This window comes from Engystomops pustulosus, chromosome 7 (assembly GCF_040894005.1).
Source record: "Engystomops pustulosus chromosome 7, aEngPut4.maternal, whole genome shotgun sequence".
In the NCBI taxonomy this organism is placed as follows: Eukaryota; Metazoa; Chordata; class Amphibia; order Anura; family Leptodactylidae; genus Engystomops; species Engystomops pustulosus.
Window position 1 is genome coordinate 153,493,031 of NC_092417.1, and position 22,015 is coordinate 153,515,045.

General features: G+C 42.8%; 1 protein-coding gene across 2 annotated transcripts in view; it reads left to right on the plus strand.

The window, feature by feature from the left end:
- Positions 1–371: 371 nt before the first annotated feature.
- Positions 372–22,015, plus strand: part of MACROD1 (mono-ADP ribosylhydrolase 1) — a 490,176-nt gene continuing 468,532 nt past the window's right edge. The window contains exons 1-3 of one of the 2 annotated variants that reach the window (XM_072118355.1): positions 372–665; positions 6,668–6,769; positions 12,197–12,316. In XM_072118355.1, coding sequence (XP_071974456.1) covers positions 473–665; positions 6,668–6,769; positions 12,197–12,316 — 415 coding nt within the window. In that variant the 5' untranslated portion in view covers positions 372–472. The remainder of the gene's footprint in view (positions 666–6,667; positions 6,770–12,196; positions 12,317–22,015) is intronic. The other variant, XM_072118356.1, reaches the window with a different exon arrangement.

Sequence of the window (22,015 nt, forward strand, 5' to 3'; positions counted from 1 at the left end):
GTACACGGCATGTTAAAATAAATAACATTACGGGAAAGTAAAATTTGTTACGCACAAAATAAGCCCTCACACAGGTCTGTACACGGAAAAATGAAAAAGTTATGGATTTTTGAAGTTGGAGAGCGAGAAATGAGCCGAAAAACCCTCCGTCCTTAAGGGGTTAAAGACAAGGGTGAATAAAGCCTAAAAATTTGCAATGAATCCACAAACTGACCATGAACTCTGGTGTTTATAGAAAAACCGAGCCCTGTAACAGAACCAAAATTATGTGCAGTAGGTCTACAACAAAATGGCGGCTCACCACCGCTTCACTGTGCGGAGACAGGTGACACGCACCTGCGTTCCACGCTCACTTCCCGGTAGCGCCCCCTGTCCGCCGTCAGCTGTCACAATCACTTATAAGGAAGAATAGTGTCTCCTGAGCTAATAATAATCTCCTGCCCTTGTGTCAGCCGCGGCTAAATATACCCGGATGACCAGTGTCGTGCTCGTGCCCCGCGGGCTCCTCAGCCCCCGCTCCCTGTGGCGAGCAGCCTCCTCCGCCCTCCCCGTAGCCCTCCCGCTGTCCCGCTGCTTCACCCCGAGGACACTGACCTCCTCCGCTCACACCATGGCCGGCAAGATTGACCTCAACTCTCCCTCCACCAGCTGGAAAGAGGCCAAAAGTGAGAAGCTAACGCTGCCTGCTGTGACCCCGCTAACTGCCCCCACAGGGAATTGCCCTGCTAGCAATTGTCTAGTGTAGTGATATGGACATTGCAGTCATCCTGCTGCTAGGGGGAGCTAGTCTGTGAGGGTTTCGGGGTCTACCTGAATAAACTGGATGGGCCTTTTTTGTTGTAACTACCTCTGCAAGCTGTCAGTGAATCCATTTACCTCAGGAAGTTCTGACAGCTAAGGTTTGGGTTAGTAGCAACCTATTCGGACTGCATTCACACGTTGCGTTTACTTGAATGGAACGCAGCCTCATGGTGATGCCACACGTGGCGTTTTGGTCTGTTTTTAAGCAGTCTGTTAAAAAAATGCATGCGTTTTTGACAGGTTTTACCAATTATCTTAATTAAAACGGGTCAAAAACACATGCGTTTTTGGACGGACTGCTTAAAAACGGACCAAAAAGGATTCAAAACGCAATGTGTGGCATCACCCTCAGTCTTAACCGCTACGTAAATCTATATGTGTAGAAAAAAAAGCAAGGCGTTGCAAGAGTATGTTCACACTGCCCAAATACATGTCAGGAAATACTGTGCTAGAAAAGTAAGATTCCTGAGGCAAACTCTGGGGAACAAATAGCTTGTTTTACTTTGGAGTCGAATACTGGGTACAGGAAAAGTTGTGGCGTGTGAATTAGAGCTTAGCTTAGTATTGAAAGATGAAAATGTTTTGTTGCGCGGGTTCCAATTCAAAAAAGTGTACATAGCCTGAGGCTGCGCTCACATATTGTGGTTGTATTGTGTTTCCAAACGCTATCAAACTGGGGAGGGGCCCGTTCGCACATGTGTTTACGTTGAGACGCATGCGACCGGTGCCAATACCCGGTGTCTTGTATGTCAACAATGCAAAACACTCAGGGCGCGTTCACACGTTGCGTTCAGGTCGTGTTTTCATTGCGTTTGAAACGCATATGAGAGGTGATTTGCTGATGAGAGGTGATTTGCCTAATTACATTACCGTCTACGTTTGTAAACCCAATGTTAATGCATGTGTTAACATCACGTTTACGATGCGTTTTGTAAACGAAAATGTTAACAGTGATGTAATTAGGCAAATCACCTCTCCTCAGCTGTTGTATATGCGTTTCAAACGCAACGAAAACGCATTTCAAAACGCAACGTGTGAACGCGCCCTCAGTGTTTTCTACCAATCAAATGCATTTCAATGGAAACTCAATTCTATTCGGGCTTAACGTGGAGGCGCTGCTCCCCAACATGGATGCGTTTAGAAACTATGAACACATTGTAATGGGGAAAGACGTATGTCTTGTGGAGAGGTGATTTTCCCAATTACATTACTGTTGAATTTTGCGTTTACAAAACGCATTGTAAATGCATGTGTTAACAACATGTTAACAAATGTAAACAGTAATGTAATTGGGCACCTCTCCTCAGCTGTTGTAATGCGATTCAAAACACAATGAAAACGCAACCAAAATGCACTGTGAGAACGCAGCCTCCTGTGCCTGAATTGAGTTTCCAAGCGCAACATGTGCTTCCTGGATTTTATGGAGCGAACACAATGGGGGACATTTACTTACAGTGTCGGTGTCTGCATTGGCTTTGTTACCGACCTGCTCTCGGTAAGAAGATACACATTTAATATTGTGGAGCTGTGCAGAGACATTTCTGGCGCCGAGACCATTTTCTTTCGCTGGGACCAAAATCTGTCCCGAGCACCAGAAATGTGTCCAACAGTCCCTGCTAGACCAGTTTTCTTTTGGTCTACTTTCCGTCAGTTTACACCGCCCAAAAATGGCTGTGACACATAGTAATTGTGTCTGAGTTTCCACTCCGCCAAAGCCACGCCCCTTTTCGGAGAAGAGTCGGAGCAGACGGAAAAAGGCATTTTTTCTGTCCCCGACAGCTAATAAATAGGTCGGAGAGCAGAACATGTGGTGAGAGCGCCACAAAACTGTCGGAAACGCCATAGTAAATGTCCCCCAATGTTTGCAGGAAAAAAAAAAAACTTCTTGTATCATCTTTGACTATAATAAGTCCACCCAGAGCACAGACTGACTGCGGTCGTGTGCTGCCGGCCTGAGGGTGAAGACACACATGGCGTTTTTTGTCCGTTTTTCCGAAATTGCGCAATGAAAACCAGACAAAAACGCATGCGTTTTTAAAAAACGGATGCGTTTTTTAACGATCTGAAAACGCACTTAGTAAAAACGGCCCAAAAACGCCATGTGTGTCTTCACACTGAGGGCTAGTTCACACGGTGGTATTTGACGCAGATTCACAGAATTTTTACCACCATGTCCTGGCTTCAGAGCGTTATCCGCCCGGATTCTATTTGGAATCAAAGGAATGTTCCATATTTTTATCTGTGTGCGGAAAATATAATGTGCAGCCTCTCATTGTGGGACATGTACAAGCCCTGAAAGGAATTGTGATTATTTCCCGTTTTACTCGACCTCCTCTCCAAATGGGCATGGAGGGTGTGATGGGGGTACGGCTAGCGACAGAGTAGGCCTGAACAGGGGCAGGTATTAGCGCAATTGTACGCCGGAGCCTCTTCATGTATCTAGGGGCGGCAATTTCATCACACACTGGCGCGACTAGAAACCGGCGTATGATAAATTGTCGCCACTAAAATTGGAGAGGATTTTTGCCGCAGATTTTCCAAATTGAAAATAAACGCCAAAATGAGAGTGTAGGTAAACGGAGAGGGGTCGTTATTGGTAACCGGCACAAAAATTTCCTGCGTAAATGAAAAGATCTCCACCATTCGTAATAGTAATAATAATAATTAATAATATGACTGACTATGGTATCGCTGTATTCAGCTCTGTTCACATCATCCTAGCTTCTGTCTATAACTGTGGTCAATGCGTCACCTTATTACAGGCTCGGCCAAAGCATCCATGGCTTTGATGAAAAATAACACTACAAGCCTTACTATTTATTTTCTTTTTTTTCCAAAGTCTCTGACACGGATGTGAACAGAGCCCTAGGGCAGTGATGGCGAACCTTTTAGAGCCTGAGTGCCCAAACTTCAACCAAAAGCCACTCATTTATTGCAAAGTGCCAGCACAGCAATTTAAGCAATAATTTATATCTCCTTGTTCTTTGACAACTTTCAATCCTTCAGCCTCCTAAAGACACCAACACATTTAAAAGGAGGAGGGCAAATTTGTCTATGATTGTATGAAGTTTCTATAGGAAGATTCTTTGAGTCCTGTCTGGTAAACTTCATTCTGGGGTGATGGCCTGGGTGCCCACACAGAGGGCTCCGAGTGCCGCCTCTGGCACCAGTGCCATAGGTTCGCCACCACTGCCCTAGGGGGTTAGTACTAATGCAAGTCCCTAATGTACCCTCTGAAGGGAAGTACTGGGGCGTTTCAGTCACTCACCAGAACACTTTGATTCCTAGGCGATAGACACCTTTGGAGCTAGGTTTTTTTATTATTATTGTATTATTTTATGTATTTTGGCCTAAAATACTCTTATAATGTGTTATTTAAAAAAAAAAAAAAAAGTTTAATTTGCCTTCTACAGATTCTTTGCTTTACACGACATTGCAGGCTACAGAATTTATATTTTGTGATAAATTGGTCGGTCACACTACAGATGCTCCAGTCCTTCTCCTTCTTTATGGCATCTTCAAGCTCAATATGTGACCAAATTTTGTGAGAAATATAATGAGCCGTGCACCTGTGTGACATCGCATGTTCAGGGATGTAACGACTTGTGTGACATCACATGTTTAGGGATGTAACGAGCCGTGCACCTGTGTGACATCACACGGTCAGGGATCTAACGAGCCGTGCACCTGTGTGACATCACACGGTCAGGGATCTAACGAGCCGTGCACCTGTGTGACATCACACGGTCAGGGATCTAACGAGCCGTGCGCCTGTGTGACATCACACGGTCAGGGATCTAACGAGCCGTGCGCCTGTGTGACATCACACGGTCAGGGATCTAACGAGCCGTGCGCCTGTGTGACATCACACGGTCAGGGATCTAACGAGCCGTGCGCCTGTGTGACATCACACGGTCAGGGATCTAACGAGCCGTGCACCTGTGTGACATCACACGGTCAGGGATCTAACGAGCCGTGCACCTGTGTGACATCACACGGTCAGGGATCTAACGAGCCGTGCACCTGTGTGACATCACACGGTCAGGGATCTAACGAGCCGTGCACCTGTGTGACATCACACGGTCAGGGATCTAACGAGCCGTGCACCTGTGTGACATCACACGGTCAGGGATCTAACGAGCCGTGCACCTGTGTGACATCGCAGGACAGTTTTTTATCCACGTGAAGTAAACAATAAATTTTCTATAGAATGAAGCCGGTGGCACACGTGGCATTTTGAACCCAGTTTTGGGCTGTTTTTAAGCAGTCCGTTAAATGCTTGCATTTTTTTGAAAACGCATGTGTTTTTGACTGGTTTTACCAAGTATCTTAATTAAAATGGGTAAAAATCCGATGCGTTTTTTAAGACTGCTTAAAAACGGGTTCAAAACGCCACGTGTGCTACCGTCCAGACAGCAAGCAGAGATCTAGAAAACCACAATAAATTGTTACAGAAAGGATTAAAGTTTATACATTTTCATTCTACAAACAGTATGAATTATTTTATGAATGTGGCTGACCCCTGCACCAATAAGTGGGGTACAGTAAGTTTACTTCTAGAGATCTATTTACTTCTTGAAAAGGTTAAGGTTCATTCAATCATGGATTGTCATATGATCTATACTGATGCAATAAATGCCCAGGTTTTCATGGGCTCACACAAAGGATGGCCTATATGTGGGATACACAAAGGATATCAGATTGATGGTGATCGGACATTGAGCACCCCTGCCAGTCAGGAGCTATGACATATGGAAAGTCCTGCGGCCTACTCGGCCAGGCCCATCCATGACAGCACATGGGTGTCCCCTAATCATAGGGTTTGGGGCACATTCCAGGAAGACAAAGGGGGACATTTACTTACAGTGTCGGTGTCTGCATTGGCTTTGTTACCGACCTGCTCTCGGTAAGAAGACACACATTTAATATTGTGGAGCTGTGCAGAGACATTTCTGGCGCCGAGACTATTTTCTGTCCCTGGGACAAAATCTGTCCCGAGCACCAGAAATGTGTCCAACAGTCCCTGCTAGACCAGTTTTCTTTTGGTCTACTTTCCGTCAGTTTACACCGCCCAAAAAGGGCTGCGACACATAGTAATTGTGTCTGAGTTTCCACTCCGCCAAAGCCACGCCCCTTTTCGGAGAAGAGTCGGAGCAGACGGAAAAAGGCATTTTTTCTGTCCCCGACAGCTAATAAATAGGTCGGAGAGCAGAACATGTGGTGAGAGCGCCACAAAACTGGCGGAAACGCCATAGTAAATGTCCCCCAAAGTGTCAGGAAGCCCTTAGGCCAGCGGCGTTTTGCACCTGTTTTTGGGCCGTTTTTAAGCAGTCCGTTAAAAAACGCATGTGTTTTTGACCGGTTTTACCAATTATCTTACTTAAAAAGGTTTAAAACCGGATGCGTTTTTTAACAGGCTGCTAAAAAAAGGCCCCAAAATGGGTTTAAAATGCCACGTGTGCCGCCGTCCTTAGATGCCGCAGTCACTGTATCCAAACTTGGCACCAGGGTAGGTATCTCTTATATAAGAGCTGGCACCTGCTGATACTAAGTTGAAGCCATATTCATAAAACACATTTATGACATTAACCAGTAAGTTTCCGCACTTAACACATATAAATCTCGTTATTTTTCTCGTCTCTCTTGTCTGGTCTTCTGCTAAGAAGAGGATTAGCTTCCAGCACAGTGCTGTGCCATGAGCAATAAGGTGATCAGTAGGGCCTCCCTAAAAATCTGATATTGATGATCTCTCCTAGGGATAGGCTGTCAGTAAATATCCCGCAAAACCCATTTCAATTGTACTCGATCACTTAAATCCCTATGTCACTTTTTTTGTTTTACCTCTTTTCTTTTTACATGTTTGCAGCCTTCTTGAAGGGTCTCAACAGTAAGCAGAGGCGTGAGCACTACTCGGTGAAAGATTTCATCAAGCTGAAGGAGATACCGTCTTGGAAAGACATTGCAAAAAGTGAGACACAAACGTTCACTGTCTATGTGTGGTGGTAATTTATAATATACATTGCATAACTCCAAATTTGTACACTATGTTTTTCTATGTATGTAAAAAAAAAAAAAATGTACGACCTATCACTCCTTCCATTGTGGGAAAGAGGATGATTCTGATTGTGGGGACCCACTGGTCAGAATGTTATCTTCTATCTGATAAGAGTTGTTAACATTAAAGGACATTACCACCAGGATGAAGGATTAACCTGAATCTCACCCTTACCGCTAGATTGGGGGTTCTCCTACCCGCACTCTACTTTGGGTGTGTCAGAGCGGGCTTCAGCCTCTTAGGGTGGGTTCACATGTTGCGGTTTGATTGCTGAGGAGAGGTGATTTGCCTGATTACATTATGTTTACATTTGTTAATGTGATGTTAATGTACATTGCATATGTTAGCAATGCGCGTTGTAAGCCCAAATGTTAACAGTAAGGTGATTGGGCAAATTACCTCTCCTCAGCTGTTGTAATGCGTTTGGACCAACCAAAATGCAACGTTTGGATGCGAGCACTGGAATTTTAATTCCAGTGGGTGGAATTTTGAGACTGGTGTTCAAAAAAAACATAATTGGTCTGAAATCACAATATTTTTGTCGCACACACATGACAGTTTCCAGATTACATATCAATCCATAATAAGAAACATTTTACTAGGCTTATATATTACTATATGCTGTTGTACAAAGCAGGGTGCATAACTAGGAGAGGATGGGCCCCATTGCAGATTTAAGTATGGGCCACCCTTCCCTTTGAAAAATATATACATATTTGTGGACACAGGTTTATAGAATAGCACACATTTATAAACTTGTGTGCACACATATTTATATACTTACTGTATATACACACAAAGTTCTACACTCATACAAACACATTTATACGCCCTTACACACACGCATACATGTATACACTCATGCACACATTTATGTACTTATATATACATTTAAACACCTATTCATACAGTATATACACTCACAGTATGTACACATATACAGTATATACCACTGGTCACCAGACCAGAACCCAATCGCCATGTTTTGGGGCACGCTGGACCACAGAGTGAAGGCAAAATGGCCCACAAGTGCTAAGTATCCCTGGGAACTCCTTCAAGACTGTTGGAAGACCATTTCAGGTGACTACCTCTTGAAGCTTATCAAGAGAAAGCCAAGAGTGTGCAAAGCAGTAATCAAAGCAAAAGGAACCTAGAATATAAGACATATTTTCAGGAACTTCACACTTTTTTTTTTTGTTAAGTATATAATATATGTTAATTCATAGTTTTGATGCCTTTAGTCTGAATCTACAATTTTTCTAGTCATGAAAATACAGAAAACTCTTTGAATAAGAAGGTGTGTCCAAACTTTTGGTCTGTACTGTACACCCATACAGCATATACACACCATAAACATGCATACATTTATACACTGATACACACATGTATATACTCACTGCCAGACAGTCTTCTTGTCTGGATGCAGTAGCCAATGAGCACATGGGAGATGTAGATGGCAGGCAGTAGAAATGAGAGATTCCCAGTCCTGCTGCCCCCTCCCTTTCCCTAATTATTTCTCATCTGAGCTATGGGCTCAGCTGTGTACTGTGGAAGATATCCACTGTTATATACATGCTATGCTCTACAATGTGCAGAATAATATGTATTTATAACAGTGCGCCTCCTCCGTTCTGTAGTGTGGCAGGTCGGTGCTGGGGCCCCTGACACTGCGGGCCCCATAGCAGCTGCTACGGATACTACCCTTCTGATGTTTTCAGATTCAAACCAACTTTTACCTTAAATGGAGATGTAATCTACTATAAGAATTTTATGATATATGATGATATATTATCTTCATTTTAAAGGGGTTGTCCGAGTTTTGAAAAAAAAAATATATGTGGCCGGGAGTGGGCTGCCTAAAACAATAAAGCTGTACTTACCTTCCGGTGCCCTCCGGTATCCAGCGCTGCTGTCGCTACGGTCCGGGCGCCATGTAAACAACATGGCCGCCTGAGCAGGGATGCATTCAGCTTCCGGCCGTGGCCGGGTACGCCTATCCGTCCCTATACACAGCATTGTGTATGGGCCGGCCGGAAGGTTGTAGTGTCCTGCCAGAAGCTGAATGCAGCGCTGCTCCGGCGGCCATGTTTGTTTGCATGGTGCCCGGACCGGAGCGACAGCAGCGCTGGATACCGGAGGGCACCGGAAGGTAAGTACATCTTTATTGTTTTAGGCAGCCCTCTCCCGGCCACATATATTTTTTTTTCAAAACTCGGACAACCCCTTTAAGTAAGTAAAGTAAATAAAATTTTAATTAAAATGTTGCGCATTAATAATAATAAACTTACCACTTCTTCACTGAAAAAAATATCAAAACATAAAATTACAAAAACGCTGCTTTGAAAAGTTTTAATCCATAGTAGAGTTGCTTATAGACGTTAGAAAAATGTCTATAGGAAAAAGTAGTTTGGCCAATGCTTATCATCTCATCCCTTTTTTTTATGGAAAATATACATATAATTTCAATGAAGAGAAGAAACGAGATCCATCCAATTTTGTTAATTCCTAAACGAGTAATTGGCTAAATATTAAAGGCTGCGGATCGCAAAACACATATCGCGTAATATAATTTTGGAGCAGCTTTTCTTATTGCTCTGCATCACATAGTTTCTCTGTTATTCATCCTGAATTTGAATGCACTGACAAGTGGGAGTTACTATTTTTTCGATGGGGCGTGTCCCTTCACTTGCAACACTGATTGGATAGAGCTAGAGATTGCAGGGACAACTCCTTTCTCTTTGCCGAGTCAATTTATTTCTAGGGGAAATAACAAAGGAACAGTAAATTTACTAAAATGGACATGTCTGGAGAGATGACAGCAACTCTTAGAAATTTAGTATTGAGCTGGGGCGACGTTTAATCCTCTGCCGTGTTATAAAACAGCAGAGAACACAAGATTGTGCATTATACACACCGTCTTCTCCAGGCAACGCTTCATTTACACACCGTGGTTTCCTCGCACGGTGCACCAGAGAATGACCGGCCACGGCTATAATTGCTCGGCTTAAACGGGCAAAATGATTGTAGCAATTGGCGGCTGCATTCAGCAGACATCCTGAACAATTTTCTTCTGTCAATCACAGCTACAAGGCAGAGTGAATGTGGAGTAGACATCATTATGGGGATTAGGAAATTCCGTTTTTTTCTTTAAAATTTTACTCCCATCATTGCAAAAAGAAAAAAAATAATTTAAATTAAAAAAAAAAAATTCTCCCTTTCGCTCTCATCTATTGCTTACCTTATTGAACTAGAACAGCTCCATACAATGGAAAGGTTTTGCCAGCTCATTTATTTGATGTGGATGGAGCTTGGAGAACCTTCACTGCATGCTACAAAGTGCATGGACTGTGCTGGTTCTGGTACATACCAGCTTTTACACCACTGATCTACCAAGTATGAAAATATCTCTCTAGGGCAGTGATGGCGAACCTTTTAGCAGCCGAGTGCCCAAAAAGAAAATTCAATTACAGCAGTAAGTTATTGCTCCCTGTTCTTCAACAATCATATTGGTCTCCTGAGGACAGCAATACAAAAGAAAGATGGAAAATTTGCATCATTGTAGCTTCTTTCCAGTGTCCCTCTGTACACAGAGAATCCTGGGGCCAACAGAAGGCCCTCCAAAGATAATTGAATGTCTATTCATTCTCCCTCTTCCTGCAGTCCCAAGTAGCAAAGTAAGTATCCAAATATGACTGAAAGCAGCATCTTTTAAGTTCCCGGAACTGCAGGAAGATTCTTTGAGTCCTGTCTGGTGTGCTGGGGCGATGACCGGGTGCCCACAGAAAGGGCTCTGAGTGTCGCCTCTGGCACCCGTGCCATAGGTTCGCCACCACTGCTCTAGGGTATGAAATATCTTTCTAGCAGTTACTTGAACATGCAAACTCTTGCTCTTTTACTTCTAAAAGAGTCATGAAAGTCTCAATGTGTTGAGAAAAGACACTTTTTGATTGAAAGGAGTCATTTCTAGAGACTGGAAGAGCATGGCACTTTTAGAGGCCCCTAGTTTGGGCTTTATAGTACTTAAAACCATGCTTTTAGTATTTTAAAGATTGTACTTCTGTGTTATAGAACTGGATAGACAGTTAAAGACATAGTTGGGAATGTGAGCTGCAGATAAATATTAAATTCCTGCGCATGGTTTTAACTTTATCTCTAATTCTGTAGCTCACAGAACCCCAAGCCTGAGGGTGATGGCACACGTGGCGTTTTGAACATGCTTTTGGGTCGTTTTTAAGCAGTCCGTCACATGTTCTGCTAGCGTTGCGTACATAACGTAACGCTACGCTAACGCACAGGGGGCTGGTCTCGGCCCGATCGTATATGCATTTCCAGAGACTTGTGACCGCGGCCTTAGGGTGGTGTTACACGTCACGTTTTGAATCCATTTTTAGTCTGTTCTTAAGCCGTTAAAAACTGCATGCATTTTTTGACAACGCATCAGTTTTTTTGCCGTTTTTGTCTGTTTTTCCCAATAAGCTTAAAGGAAACCTACCAGTTAGAATGGCAGGGGTAAGCAGCAAGTACCGAGCACCAGCTCAGGGTACCGGTACTTACTTTCGTTAGTGTTATTAACCGCTGTATCGCGGTTTTAACACTTTTTAAACTTTAGAGCAGAAGAGGCTTCGGCGCTGCGTGCGCACGATCGTGCGCGCGCCTACATAGGAAACAGCGGAAATGTTGCGCGCGCCAAACCGTCTTCTGCTCTAAAGTTTAAAAAGTGTTAAAACCGCGATACAGCGGTTAATAACACTAACGAAAGTAAGTACCGGCACCAGCTCACCCTGAGCTGGTGCTCGGTACTTGCAGCTTACACCTACCATTCGAACTGGTAGGTTTCCTTTAAGATAATTGAGAAAAACGTACAAAAACGGTAAAAAAAGGATGCATTTTCAAAAATGCTTAAAACGAACTAAAAACGTATTTAAACCGCCACACGTGACACCACCCTTAGGCCAGTGGCACATGTGGTGTTTTGAACTCGTTCTTGGGCCGTTTTTAAGCAGTCTGTTAAAAAACGCATGAGTTTTTGACCAGTTTTAATTAAGATAATTGGTAAAACCTGTCAAAAACGCATGCATATTTTAATGGACTGCTTAAAAACGGACCAAAAATGGTGTTACTTTTACTCTGCTCACCTCATTTGCATATGACTTTGAAGATGATTTGTACAAACCATGTTAACTTAAAAGACAGACGAGCCAAAAACGTTTCTGGTAATTTGCGAATTTTATGGGAAAACGACTATAAGGGCGGCTTTCCCGCATTGCCACGTGATAATTTTGACAGTAGTATCAGAAGAAATTGCAGTTCACAGATTTTGTTTTCTTTTGTCACCTATAGAGACAAAAGCCAAGCAGCCTGAAGAGGTGAAGTTCCCAAAGAGCAAGGATCTGATAGAGAAGATTTCTCTCATCAGAGGAGACATCACCAAACTAGAGGTAGATGCCATTGTTAATGCAGGTAAGAAGAGCATCACATCCCCTGTGTATAATGCAAGGGAGAAGGAACTCCAGAGTATTTGTGTGCCCCTTACTACATGTAGGTAATCTGTGCCGCACAATCACCCTGACAATGTGTAATGAACTGCAGCCACTTATAAGCAGTAAGGTGAGGCCGGCACAATCGTGCGGAAACTGTTTACCGGCTCATTATCTTTCAGCAATGGAAAGTCTTGTGTACAATGTGCCTCTCTTCAATAGTACAGCGATGTACCGACGTCCTATTCTCATTATCAATGGTGTTCCTCACAATTTCCTAAATTAACAGGTGACAATCATTAATAACGCATCCATTTTTGACAGTTTACCATGGCTGCTTAGATCCTGTTATCTATTAACATAATCTGGAAAAACGGTCAAAAATGGATTCTTATAAAAACGGACCAAAAATGCCTTGTGTGGCGTCACCCTTAACTGCAATATGTGACTGCATGCGTTCATACGTGGAGTCCTGGCACATGGGTTCTTGTGTTACTATGCGTTTTTCATCATGGCTAAAATGTAAGCAGCTGTGTGCCAATGTTCACACAGCTGATTACACTTCTAGCTATGAAGAAAAACTCTTTTTGCGGCCGCGGTCCATGGAAACGCATATGTGATCAGCCGAAGCCCGCTCCCTGAGCGCTATACCGTTATGAACAGACGGTTAGCGGAACGTGTGACTGCAGCCTCAAAACTGGAAAACAAGTAACAAAAAAAAGTCATGGTTCAAAACTCCACGTGTGAGTTCACCCTGAGACCGTAGTCACATGTGCTGCTAGCATTGAGTTTCTTAATGGGAGGTTGTGTGATTGCACCCTAAGGCCATGTTTACGCATTGCGTTATCAAAACGCAATGTGACAACAGGTGAGGGAAGCCCTTTTATTGTGTATGAAAACCCAGTGTGTGAATGCGGCCTCAACATATCTGATGAGTTTTAGAGCTGTTTCCGTGCGTATTCGTTGCATTTTGAAATGTATTGCAAATACATTGGTAAAAAACGCATGCGTTTTGGGGAACACACATAAGCTTTTATAGAGTGTATTTTTCCTTGATGTTTTAAAACGCAGCAAAAATGTCATGGGTGTAAGTAGGACTAAGGACTAAGCTTCATGCACACATACATCCTTTTTGTCGATATGCTATCTGTTTTTTTTTTTTTTTTTCCATTTGCATTTCAATGGACCCACGCACATAAACCTGCTTTTTGTGGATCCGCAATTAGGCTATAGAAAACCCAGAGCCGATCCTTTTCCTGTCCGTGTTTGCGGCTAAGTCCTTCCTACATGTGGAAATGCCAAATACAAATGCGATGCAGGTGTCCGTATGCGGTCTGTTTTTACGTATCAGTTGATTGTTTTCTCCAATCGTGTGACCTTTTTAAGAGGTTGGGACTAGCTAGTGACGTCATTTGCTATCATTTTAGATAATTTTCGAATCCGCAAAAATGAATGCCCACGACAACAGTCCATGTGTCATCCAAATGTCAAACTGTATGGTTCGGCAATTAATTATACACTGGTGAAACACAGAACCCGAAAAAATGGACCACGGTTCCTTTGTTTGCAGCCTGAGAACATAACACATTTGTATGCAGGTAGCGTCGGCCCAATTGCATCTGAGTTTCCAGTGAAACGCATCGGTAACGAGTACCTAGTGTTTTGCATGTACACAATGCAAAAAAAACGGGTACTCGTTACCGATCACATGCATTTCGAGCCAGGTCCTGCTCTATTCCTGAATGTATGAAAGCAGCCTGTAGTGATGGGGATTCCGGCTCTTCTTAGTGAGCTGGCTTATTAGGCTCCTCTCACTAAGAAGAGCCGGCTCATCTGGCTCCTGAACGGCTCCCTATTACAAGTATATTAGGGAGCTGCAGTCCAGCCAGTCACCCCATTCCACACCATTTTTAACAAGATTGTATTGGGTTAAAGGGGGCGTGATTAGCTGGTCCGGGGCGGAGTTAAGTAAACAATTGGCTAACTGCAGGGAGCTGAATCCCGTCATTCACGTAAAAGAGCCGGCTCTTAGCGCAGCCCAAGTCTGAGAGAGGATGTAGTAGGTACTTGTGTTTTAGTCATTAGCTGAATGTAATACGAGTGTGTTTATCTATACCCTAGACCTTGTTGGCTTTATTGGCATCTATCAGCTTATGTTGTGTCTTCAGATGAGATGCACAGAAAAACAGCTCTTATAGAGACCCAGCGGATCCATACCAACAAGGTCCAGATCAATACGTACCTTTCTACAACAATCTCAAGTGTTGCTAGATGTGTGGTAGGAGAATTACATTTACATAATCGCTATATTTTTAGAGACCTGAGAAGAAGAAGAATAATCAATTGAAGGAGATTTCTAGGGTAAAAATATTAAAGGGCCCCATTATTATATTGGTGGGGATGCAACACAAGAAGCAGACAGCTCCACGGTATGTGATGTGGTGGATCCAGGATACTGTAGATCAACTCCCTTTATTTGAATGGGACTAAGCTGTAGTTACTCTGTTCAGCCACTACATAGGGAGTGGCGCTGCCCGCTTCCTGTTTCATTATTTAGTCGTCAGTTGCAGAAAACAGCTGATCCGGTTGGGAGCTGGGTGTACCTGATGTTTTACCATATTACTGGTATCTCATCGGTTCATTTGTAAATATTTAATGTCTCCCATTAAGTAAATAAGGTTCATCAAAAGAATTTTTTATTTCATGAGTTTTTAAATTTTTTTTACTAGTTTTGAAATTTTGATGTACCCACGTGAAAATTCTCTTCATCTATTGTCATGTGATATCTTTGATAAAGTGCTTATATGTTGCCGTCATTACTCCTTTATACACAAAACGAAAACTTCTTGATCCAGAGAAGCTGAAATGTTAAAATCCTTTTTTCAGATTCCAACATAAATATGGAGTCCTTTTATTACTCTACTTCTTTATCAGACTTGCCTTGCGCCAAAAGTTTGGGTCCGCTCATCTCTAGTGTTAATGTTGTGCGCTAATTGTTTTGTTATTTAGAATTCTAAATGATTAAATATTCTACATATGGGGTAGCATCAAAGTATAATAGATCACATATGAGCTTTCACAAGGCATAAAGTAAAATATTCCAATTTATATTTGCATGGTTTATAATCTCAAATGGACATGTTTTCCTCCTTGCACTATTTTACCCCAAAATTACCCCCCAAAAAAACAAATATGAGCTAGCGGTTCAGGTCCAAAAAATGCATATACCCATTTCAGGCTCCTAGGTCGCATGATTACTCGGAGCTTTAGAGCTCTTGGTAACTCTGATGCAGCACTCCTAGATGGAATCGAAAAGATGTTGGCAGGTCTGTAGATCTCAGATGTCATTTTTTTGTTTGTATTTTGACACAGGTTATAGTAAATTTGGCAGACCAAGGCGTTCCAAGCCCCCAACTCTTCCCCTTTTTTTTAAATTTAAAAGTGGCACTAAAAGGTCAGCATTAGAGATGAGTGAGCCCAATGTTATTGCTCCGGTTTGGATGCATGACCTGGACACATCACTGGATTGGGGTCACCCCTTAGCCAATCATAGCCTAGGCTAATTGCCAGGGGCATCACTTTGCCGGATTGGTTGTTCGTCAATGTGTCCAGGTCGCAAAGGCCAAACCAAACCGGAACATCATGTGCGTTCGCATCTACATGTTGTAAAATACAATATGATTGCTGTGTTTGCGGTGTCATGAGATGGGCTCTGGATGCTGAGTACGGCAGTGGCGGGGGTTAATGGGATGAGACTGAAAGAGGTATGGAAAGTGTAGATGATAGAGAGGAGAGAGCGGGATGGGGCGGGCTGGGGGACAGATTAGGGAGAGTCTCGTTAGCCAGCTGTCAGGAGATAAATTGCATCTATCATGCTGCGCCGCTGACATCCATTACTGCTGGGGACAGATCTTCATGTGGCGTCACCTCCCTTGGGACGATCAGTGTAGGACTGTACTGCCTTATAAGTAATGGTTTCTTTACAGATGTAACCATATTTACCGGGTTATGATATTGTGCATGAAAACGAATTCTACATTCCAATTTCCAAGTTCCATTCGGGCCATGAAATAACATCTCCTAACGTATTACATGTCTCTGTCAATAAAAGGTAGACAGCGGGATGCTCACATAGGCTCGACCCATTACATTGTGTGACAGATGTCACTGCAACATTATATTTCTCCATTTACATACAGGCAGATTGATAGGAGCCGTTACTGAAACAAAAGGACCGACTTCCTGCTAGATCACTTTGTATATACAGTATGTAATGTTCTATCATTCATGAACCAATGTCTTGTATAAGGGCGCCCATACACATTAAGACATTGTATGAAACTGATTGTTGGGCAGACCCTGTATTTGCGGTTGATATATATTATTTTTTAAATATTTTATATATATTTTATTCCACATCTTCATCCATATTTTATAAAAAAAAAAAATAATGCATATTGCGATTTTCACTCTTCCAATTTAGATTAACTATACACTGATTGTTGTAAATTTGGTGATAGCTGTATATAAAACATCACTATTGACAATAGATGATGTCACGGCTTATCCCCTCCCCCTCCCTGTACAATGACCTCTATATAGACAACAATGACCCATTATTACATCACTACTGACAATAGATGATGTCACAGCTTATCTCCTCCCGCTCCCTGTACAATGCCCTCTATATAGATAACACTGACCCATCATTACATCACTACTGACAATACCTGATGTCACAGCTTATCTCCTCCCCCTCCCTGTACAATGACCTCTATATAGATAGCACTGACCCATCATTACATCACTACTGACAATAGATGATGTCACAGCTTATCTCTTCCTCCTCCCTGTACAATGACCTCTATATAGATAACACTGACCCATCATTACATCACTACTGACAATAGATGATGTCACAGCTTATCTCCTCCTCTCCCTGTACAATGACCTCTATATAGATAACACTGACCCATCATTACATCACTACTGATAATAGATGATGTCACAGCTTATCTCCTCCCCTCCCTGTACAATGTCCTCTATATAGATAACACTGACCCATCATTACATCACTACTGACAATAGATGTCACAGCTTATCTCCTCCCTCCCTGTACAATGACCTCTATATAGATAGCACTGACCCATCATTACATCACTACTGACAATAGATGATGTCACAGCTTATCCCCTCCCCCTCCCTGTACAGTGACCTCTATATAGATAACACTGACCCATCATTACATCACTACTGACAATAGATGTCACAGCTTATCTCCTCCCTCCCTGTACAATGACCTCTATATAGATAGCACTGACCCATCATTACATCACTACTGACAATAGATGATGTCACAGCTTATCCCCTCCCCCTCCCTGTACAGTGACCTCTATATAGATAACACTGACCCATCATTACATCACTACTGACAATAGATGTCACAGCTTATCTCCTCCCCCTCCCTGTACAATGACCTCTATATAGATAACACTGACCCATCGTTACATCACTACTGACAATAGATGATGTCACAGCTTATCCCCTCCCCCTCCCTGTACAATGACCTCTATATAGATAACACTGACCCATCATTACATCACTACTGACAATAGATGTCACAGCTTATCTCCTCCCCCTCCCTGTACAATGACCTCTATATAGATAGCACTGACCCATCATTACATCACTACTGACAATAGATGATGTCACAGCTTATCTCCTCCCCCTCCCTGTACAATGACCTCTATATAGATAACACTGACCCATCATTACATCACTACTGACAATAGATGATGTCACAGCTTATCTCCTCCTCCCTGTACAATGTCCTCTATATAGATAATACTGACCCATCATTACATCACTACTGACAATAGATGATGTCACAGCTTATCCCCTACCCCTCCCTGTACAATGACCTCTATATAGATAGCACTGACCCATCATTACATCACTACTGACAATAGATGATGTCACTGGGTTTTTCTTTTGCATTGCATAGTGATGATTCCACTGCACATCTTTTGCAGATTCAGTGTCAGTACCACATGTGTCCAGCAGGTGGTGTTGTGCAGCCCTTCTCTATACCTGCTTATTGTTTTGCTCTGTACCCAGTGGACAGAACATTTATGTGAATTTATAGATTTGTCGGGATCTATATTTTATATGCGTCACATGTATTTGCCGTATGATTTGACAGCATTTGACAAAAGTTAAGGGTGAACTGCCCCATGAAAGTGCTGTATTTGTTTCATCGTAACGATTTCTTGTCAGGGATCTTTCATGTACTGTACACTTGTAAGCACTGCAGATCCGCTATCCCCATAATTATATTCATAGGATTCTGCAGAGCCGCATTTCTCAAGTGGACCCGTGTACTTGACCTTATTAGTCTATGGACATAACCTAAGGTTACAGCTGAATGTTTCCCAGTGCTGAGTTCTCCGGACAAAAAAGATGCCGACAAATATATTAAAGGAGAACATTCCACAAGGAAAGATGCTTGTGAATATGTATACATTCTACCTATGATTCTGTGTGGATGGGTTTATCTGCTGTCCCAAAATTATGTTTGGTCCTAAGTTGAATCTTTTCCTCTAAATGGATCATCTGTCCTAGGAAACCTCTACAAATAGTAAGATAGGAAATACCTTATCAGCAATCCTTGCTGCCTTCTCTGCAACTATAAGAGAACATGCAGTGGATGGACATTACCCTGCTTGTATTTTGTGAATGGACAAAGAACATGGCCACAGGCCAATGATGGTGAACCTTTTAAAGTCTGAGTGCCCAAACTGCAACCAAAACCCACTTATTTATCGTAAATTGCCATCATGGGGATTTAAAGGAAATTTACCATTAATCAACTTATTCATAGATCCAGGCACCGTGATTGTGAGAATGTTCTGATATTTGTAATCCGTGGTCTCCCATGGTCTCCTAACTTCTAAGATATACTTGTGTTACCAAAGCTCCTCTGTGCTTCAGATTCACAGGCTGTTACCCCCCCCCCCCCCCCACTGTGTGAGATTACATCAGGCGGAGGGAAGTGCTTATGAAGCATTGAAAAGATAAGACAGCGTATCAGCCTGTGAAGCTTCAGCGTGGATGGGCTCTGGTAACAGCCCTAAAAGCCCTATAGGCTCATTATCAAAAAATCAGAAGTTGATTTTAGAAGGAAGGAGGAAATGGATAAAAAATATAAGAAGATTTCCACAGTCAGAGTGTCGGGATCTGTTAGTAAGTGTCCTTGATTTATCCTTCTTGATTTTGATGGTAGATTTCCTTTAAGCACTAACTTATTGTTTTCTACTCCGTCACAGCTTTCATTCGTATCAGGTGATGAAAAATGCAGGTTATTATTGTAGCTTAGCTCCAGAGTACCCTGAACGGGAGGGGAGCTCCAAAAATAATCCAGCTCTGTTCACACCTGCTCACTTCTGTTGTAGTTCCAGGCAGCCAAGGATGTGTCACTTTAATATAGTGCTGAGGTAAGTACATATTGGGTGGTTGAATCCTGTATGCCAAACTCTGTGCTGGGGTGTTTACCTGGGTTCCCAAAGCGAGGTCTCTGAGTGCCACCTCTGGCACCCGTGCAATAGATTCACCACTACTGCTTTAGGCTCTATATGCTTTGCCTTGTGCAGAATACAAGATGCTATAATTATGTGGTGGGGGGGAGGTTAGGAATCAGAATATTGATGGCCCCTGCAAACCTATGTAAGCACAAGCACTGTACTTCTTTAAACAACTACTTGCTACAGGTGTCAATGATAGGACTCTCCCTTTAAGACCATGGTTCCCGGTCCTGTCGCGATGCCCGCGGTGCGTTGTCCGACGAGGATTCGGGTCTGGCGCGATTCACTAAAGTCGGGCGTCCAATTTCCTGCATGTGTCACTTCTCCACTGAAGTCCGCCAGAGTTCACCTTCTTCTTCCCAGTACATGTAAGTGCTTGATCTTGCGACACAATTTAGTTTTGAAATTCTGCGGTTGGTCCCAATCGGTCAGGTTGTCCGACGGCATGCAAGCCAGCTATGCGCCACAATCCGATCGCGTGCACCAAAAACCCGGGGCAATTCGGCGCAAAAAAGGAAATATTTGGGAAACCTGACAGAATCGCGTTCCGCGGTCCCTTACTAAATGTGCCCCCATATGTTCACAAACGTAGACTTTGTCCGTGCACGCATTCGTTGATTCAATGGCCAGCAGTATATTGCCAAATGCTTTTCTATGGGCTCACAGATGTGGTTTCCATTGCTCATTGTGTGAGCTGACTCCCTGAGCCACAAATTTTAGGACAGAAACTTGTTCCTACCTGTGCTTGGAGCAGTCTTTTTTGTTAAATTGAGATCTGTTCATGGGCTGGTGACACATTGGCCACAAACAATTGACCATATGTCATGTGCAGGTAGCCTTATAGAGTGGCCACAGCTACTCCTGGCTCTGCCTCCTGTAGAGGCAGCTAATGATGTAGTAACTCCCCTGATCACATTATGTGCATTAGTGTCAAAAGTGTCTGGTTATAGGGCTTACCTCCCTCTTCTCATTTATAACACATGCACACAAAGTGAGTATCGATGTATATGGGAAGGCAGCTGTGAGCGTATTCACGTAAACGTATTCTGTCCATGATATTGAGACCTTGTGGTAGGTGTTTTTCATGGACCAATCGTTGCCTCTGGAGCAGGACTTTAAGCTTTATAGGTGTCTAAGATGCTGGGATGCTGAGAGTCCCTGCTCTCCAGTACTTGTGAATACATAAGTAAAGTCCAGGACAGTTGTCCTGGAAGGAGACTCTCCCTCATTGCTTTTTAGAAAATTCTGACGCTCCCAGCTCCTGGGCTAGTGTTTGTCAGTGAAATGCAACCAGTACATGGTCACTATTTCAATTATTAAATGGATTTTCCATAAATATGTAAAAACCAGGGGGCCAGAACTGGGGTAAGAAAAAAAAAATTTGGGAAAACCCTAGGGGGCAAGGGATACTAAACACACTATGGCTGCAGGTTCCGGCATCATTTGGTTTCTTTCGATTTTGCATCTTGTTGAAATTTCCAGAGGATCACGGGAATGGCCTCCACATAGATGGGACCTCATTCTCCTTTTCCGGGGGACTTCACTTCAGTGTTTTTCCCTTGTCCAAGGTGACCAATCAATGGATGACGCTTGTCCCATGACACTCCCCCCTATAATTTTCTGATGGAATTTACGCCCGAAATCAGAAGTATCGGAGTGACGTGACCAAGTCCTGGTCCCCTTTATGCCCAAAGGTACTTCTCCACATTAAATAATCTTCACCACAAGGAAGGAACAAATGTATGTTGTTCTATATTCCTATTGAATTTCCAAAATGTATTTGAAATTCCTTCTGAGATACGGAAAGACAATGTCTGCTTATACATTTACTCTGATGCCTAAGTGCCTGGATGCTTGACAAACCTCTCAATCATAATAAATGTAGATACAAAAAAAGAATATAGTCCATTTAGACTCAATATCTAGTCATTTGCTGTAATTTCTTCCTTCCTTCCGCTCCTTTTTTTTCTTTTTTTTCCCACCATATATATACAATTTAATCCTCTCCCGTGTGAATCAATGCTTTTTTTTTTCCTCCGAGCTGGAAAGCTCTCAGGTCGGCTTTTAAAGACTGCTCGGTGACAAATTATTTTCTGAGCTTG